This window comes from Lepidochelys kempii, chromosome 27, assembly GCF_965140265.1.
Source record: "Lepidochelys kempii isolate rLepKem1 chromosome 27, rLepKem1.hap2, whole genome shotgun sequence".
Taxonomy (NCBI): Eukaryota; Metazoa; Chordata; order Testudines; family Cheloniidae; genus Lepidochelys; species Lepidochelys kempii.
This window is the reverse complement of record NC_133282.1, coordinates 15,107,007-15,111,749: the sequence shown is the minus strand read 5'-3', so window position 1 is coordinate 15,111,749 and position 4,743 is coordinate 15,107,007. Positions and strand designations below refer to the sequence as shown.

General features: G+C 53.7%; 1 protein-coding gene across 1 annotated transcript; it reads left to right on the top strand.

The window, feature by feature from the left end:
* The first annotated feature begins 791 nt into the window (after positions 1-791).
* EPOP (elongin BC and polycomb repressive complex 2 associated protein) lies at positions 792-4,429 on the top strand. The gene has a single exon (XM_073325793.1). It carries the CDS (start codon positions 1,008-1,010, stop codon positions 3,123-3,125), a length of 2,118 nt encoding a protein of 705 aa, XP_073181894.1. The 5' UTR covers positions 792-1,007; the 3' UTR covers positions 3,126-4,429.
* Positions 4,430-4,743: the final 314 nt, after the last annotated feature.

Below are 4,743 nucleotides of genomic sequence, written 5' to 3'. Positions count from 1 at the left end.
AATACCATATAAACCTGCACACAGCTACACCCACGGCTGCTAAAAAGGTGATTGCGTAACAAGGAAGATAGCATTAAAATTACCTCCAAAACGGAGCAAACGCGGTTTAAAATAGTGGATCTCTAAATGGGTGTGTGTTACATGCATATCTATATAGACACGCACATCTGTCTGTCAGGGCTGTGTGCGTATACACAGACATTATACATATAGGCGCAGGGTCAAATCTGCCTTTACCTATCTTATCCTGCAACACGCTCGTGTACCGCTCGATGTTTGTCTGCCTGGCAGCAGCGTGGCTGTTAAATGAAAGGGTTTTTTTTTTTTTTTATGAGTGTTTTACATCGTGTGTGTGTGTGTGAAATGTTGGGGTTTTATGACATCACATGGCTAACGTGCCCAATCAGCTTCCAGATTTGAGAAATTATTTGGTGGGGTGTTTCCTACCATATACTGTACGCCGGGAGCTTGTCTTTAAGAAAGCAAACCCAGCAAAAGGTGGGGACTCCCCCGCAGGATTCCATGCGGTACCATTTTTAGCCCACCACCTCCACCGCTTTGTTTGCTTAGCATCTCGCTGGCATCGCCCAGGAAAAGGGGGACCTGCTGGCTGGTCTCTTTTCGGAGGGAGGTTATTTTTGAAGCGGAAGGTGGTGGTGGGGGGGGGGGGGGCGGGGGGAGTCTTGGAAGGCGGCAAGATGTTTGGCTTCTTTACTTTTCTTTCTCCCTCGCTGCCTTTTTTGGTTGGGGAGGGGGAAGGGGAGAAATCTAGCCCCAGCGCCGGAGGAGGAACTGGGTATTTGGAAGATGTTGCGAATCATTGACTGGAGCGTTTGAAAGGGAAATCGACGGCTTTGCAGCTTCCCCCCAACAGACACACACACACAGAGAGACCCCTCTTCTCCCCTTTTTTTGTGGGTTGGAGTTTGTGATCAAGGAGTGGGAACGCAGATGCCCTTCTTTCCAATGACCCCTGGGGAAGACACAGAGTAAATTCTCCTTGCAACATGTTCCTGACCTGCGAAGGGACCTTCGGAATGGTGCCAGCCACCATGGATTACAACGGGGAAGCCAGGCCAGGGGAATTCCAGACTGGCTATCAAGAAATCGAAGGGATAAACCTGGGATACTTACAGATCAATGGCACACAGATGTTTGCTTTGGCCCAGGTCCTCAGCGACCTGTTTAAGGATATCCCCAGGACCACCATCAGCAAGAAGATGGAGACCTTAAAGATCAAGAGCCGCCGCTGCGATCTCAGGGAGCTCCGGACCCTCAAAGCCATCAACTCCGTGCCCACCCGAGCGGTGAAATGCTCGCTCATCTCCAAGGCAGACCTGGAGGCGCTCTGCACCTCCTGCAAGAGCCTCAGCCCCCGGAGGAGGAAGAGGAAGAGGAGAGAGCAGCTGCTGCGGCCGGGCCCCGCGGATCTGTTCGACTGCCCCCGGCAGCCGCTGCGGTCCCCATGCGGAGCCGGCCCCTGCTGCACCCAGGAGCCGGGGATCTGCACCCAGCTGGCCCCCGCACCCCATCCCGCCCCGGCCGGGCTCTTCCAAAACTATGACAAAGCCACCCGGGGCAAGAAGGGCTACGGCCTGGGAGGACGCGGGGGGCTCTTCTCCGGCGTGTTGAGCGCCTACCCCCAGGACCTCCAGCGGCTCCACTCGGCAGCCCGGGCGCACGGAGCCGGGCAGGCGTCTCCCCAGCCGGAGCCCGGCAGGCCCAAGCGGGGCTCCTGCTGCTCCAAAGGGCTCTTCCCCGAGGAGAAGGGCCCGGGGGCGGCCAGGAAAGGCCGCCTCTTCCCGGGCTGCAAGAGGCAGGGCACCTCGGCCGGCTACTCCAGCGACTCGGATTCCAGCCTGGACTTCGGGGGCTCCAGCCCGGCCACCTCCAGCGACTCGTCGGAGGAGGAGGAGGAAGAGGAAGAGGAGGGGGACACGTCGTGCAGCAGCGAGGAAGGCAGCTCCTCGGAGTCGGAGAGCAGCTCGCTGTGCAGCGGGGACTCGGTGCAGAGCACCCGCTACAGGCAGGCGGCTCTGCCCAGGTTCCAGCAGCTGGCCCACCCCCCCAGAGAGCCCAGCGGAGACGAGAGGCTCCCGGAGCCCCACAAAGCAGCCCTGCGTCCCGATCCCAACCTCCTGCTCCTGTCCCAGCAGCTCTGGGCCAGGACTCTGCGAGCGTCAACTTTGGAAAGTTTGAGGCCGCTTCCAGCCCTGGGAGCCGGGGCTCCGCAGCAGCAGCCAGAGCTAGTGTGCGCAAAGCCGGAGGCCCCCTCCTCCCGTCCCTCCCCGAGCTGCAGCTACCCTGTGGGGGACCCACAACAAAAGGCGGGAGGCCGTGGGGCGACAGAGCCCTGCGCCAAAGGGGAGGATTTGCACAAAGATGCCTCGAACAATGCAGCCTCGTTAGGCCCCAGTGACCAAGCAGAGAGGCAGCTCGCTGCGCTAGCCGGGGGATCTGCTTCCCAAGAGCCAGCCCTGGGCTCAGCTCCTCCGCCCTCAGCTCAGGAATTCGCAGGGAGCCTCAGCCCGGCTCCCCAGGGGGCCTTAGGGGAGCCCAGGAGGGAGCATTTCGACAGGCTCATCAGGCAATCCAAGCTGTGGTGTTATGCAAAAGGGTTCAACGCGGATGGGAAAAGTTTGCGGCCCGGAGGGAAGACAGAGCCGTGCAAAGCGGCCGAGCTCCAATGTCCGGGCTCCAAAAGCGTACCGAGCCCCAGCCCCTTGTCAAACAAAGCTTTGAAAGGCAATGGCTCGGAAAGGAATTCCAAGCGCAGACGCCTTGCCAGAGGCGTTGAGGCAGAACTGCAACAAAACTCCAGTAAGGGGAGGCCACAAAAGACTCCGAGGAGGAATGCCCAAAAGGGAAAGGCCCATTGCAAACGCCTGGCCAGCGCCGGGCCAGCCCCAGGCAGGAATTCCTTCAGCCTCATGGGCAACTTCCCCTGCACCCCTTCCCTGGTAGTGGGGGAGGATGGGGATCTGCGTCCCGCCGCCTCCCTGTGCGTAAAGAACACCTGCGCGCTCTCCAAAACGCACCCGCTGTGGAGCTGGCAGGTGGGCGGCAGCGCCCTCCCTGTGCCCCCCAGCCTCAAATTCCGAGGCTGTGGCCTGGAGGGTTTCTAAACGAGGCCGGATGAATGTTCGCCAGCCAGGTTTACATGCAACAGTTGAGGGAGGGGGCGAGGGAGATGGGAACCGGATTAATCCCAAAGACCCTAGGGATCTGAAGTGCCCAACTGGAGACGTCTTGATTTTCAGGAAGGGCTGAGCACCCCAGCTTCTAACCCACCCCCAGGGCCCTTTAAGGTGACTGACCTCCCCAATCAAATGTACCCCCCCAAATCACATTAGGAAACCTTGGCCACATATATCTACTGCTGGGAATTTGGAGAGGGGGAGGAAAGTGATTTCAACTCTGGTTGTGGCATGATTTCTTTTTGGGGGGGTCCAACTTTCGGGGGTTCTGTGCGAAAGTAAAACACCCGCCCCCCAAACAGGTCAGCTGGAGGAATACCTCACCCCCTTTACATTCAGTGGTTTATTCCAACCAGGGTGATTTGGACTAAAATGTGCATATTGCGGGGGAGTGTTCAAGGAGTCCTGCCCTCCTTCCCCTCTCCAAGTTAAAGGAGAACTGTCCCTCCCTTCCCATTCACCCCAAGTTAAATGTATTGTCCCTTCCCACTTCCTCTGCGTTTGTGGGAGAATTTAATGCTGTCATCCCAACACACATTAAACTGATCTCATCAAAGCTTTCTCTTAAAAAAAAAAAAAAGCTGAAGAAAGAAAAGAATGGATCTAATTCCTCCTTTCCTTGATACATGCATTGGATTAAAATAATAATCACATGCAGAGAGAAAGAATGATCTCTCTTATAGAAGAAATACCCCCTCTTTTGCATTAATCAGTCTCATACGAAAAATTGCAAGCAGCTATTTAAACCGAATAATCTACTTTATCTACCAAAGAGAAAAAAAACATAACCCCTCCCACACACACTAAAAAGAATAGGGAGTTTTGTCTGCAAAAAGAAAACAGGCGGGTTTCAGAGGAAGTTATTGGAAACTTCTGCATGTAAATTAAAAAGAAAAAAGAGTTGTTTGCTGGATACCCTAAGTCGGATAGCCTAAAGGTAGCAGGCCTGTAAAAGCTTTATAGGCGCAAGAAATAGGAGCCAGGAGCATTAGGAATAAAGTACAGATGGACAATTTGATCTCTATTAAGCTCCAAAGTGGAATGCGGAGAAGAATGTTGAGAGAAAGTTTCTCTTGTCTGTAAAGGAAATCATATCTCAGTCTAACTCTGCTTACAAACCAGTGGCCCTTTCGACTGTTTCTGATTTGATTTCACCCCTCTCTGACATCAAAATTCAACTGGCTCTGAAGTCTGTTCAGTTTTGGAAATGTTAGACAAATCAAAGCGACTGTGAGGGCTTTTTTTTGTTTGTTTGTTTTTTGTTTTGTTTTTCTCCCACTCTTTTCCAGCATAAAATATTTTCAACAAAACGCGGATCTGACACCGTCTGAGACCCTGCGATTCCCTCACTTTCAACACATTGGTGTGAATGTTTTAATTCCCCCCCCCCCCGTACTGTTATAATTGACTCCAGCTCACATCGTATACATCGGGTTTTACTTCCAATAGAAAGAAAGAAAGAAAGAAAGAAAGAAAGAAAGAAAGAAAGAAAGAAAGAAAGAAAGAAAGAAAGAAAGAAAAGTAAAGTTGTGGCTCATTATAGAAT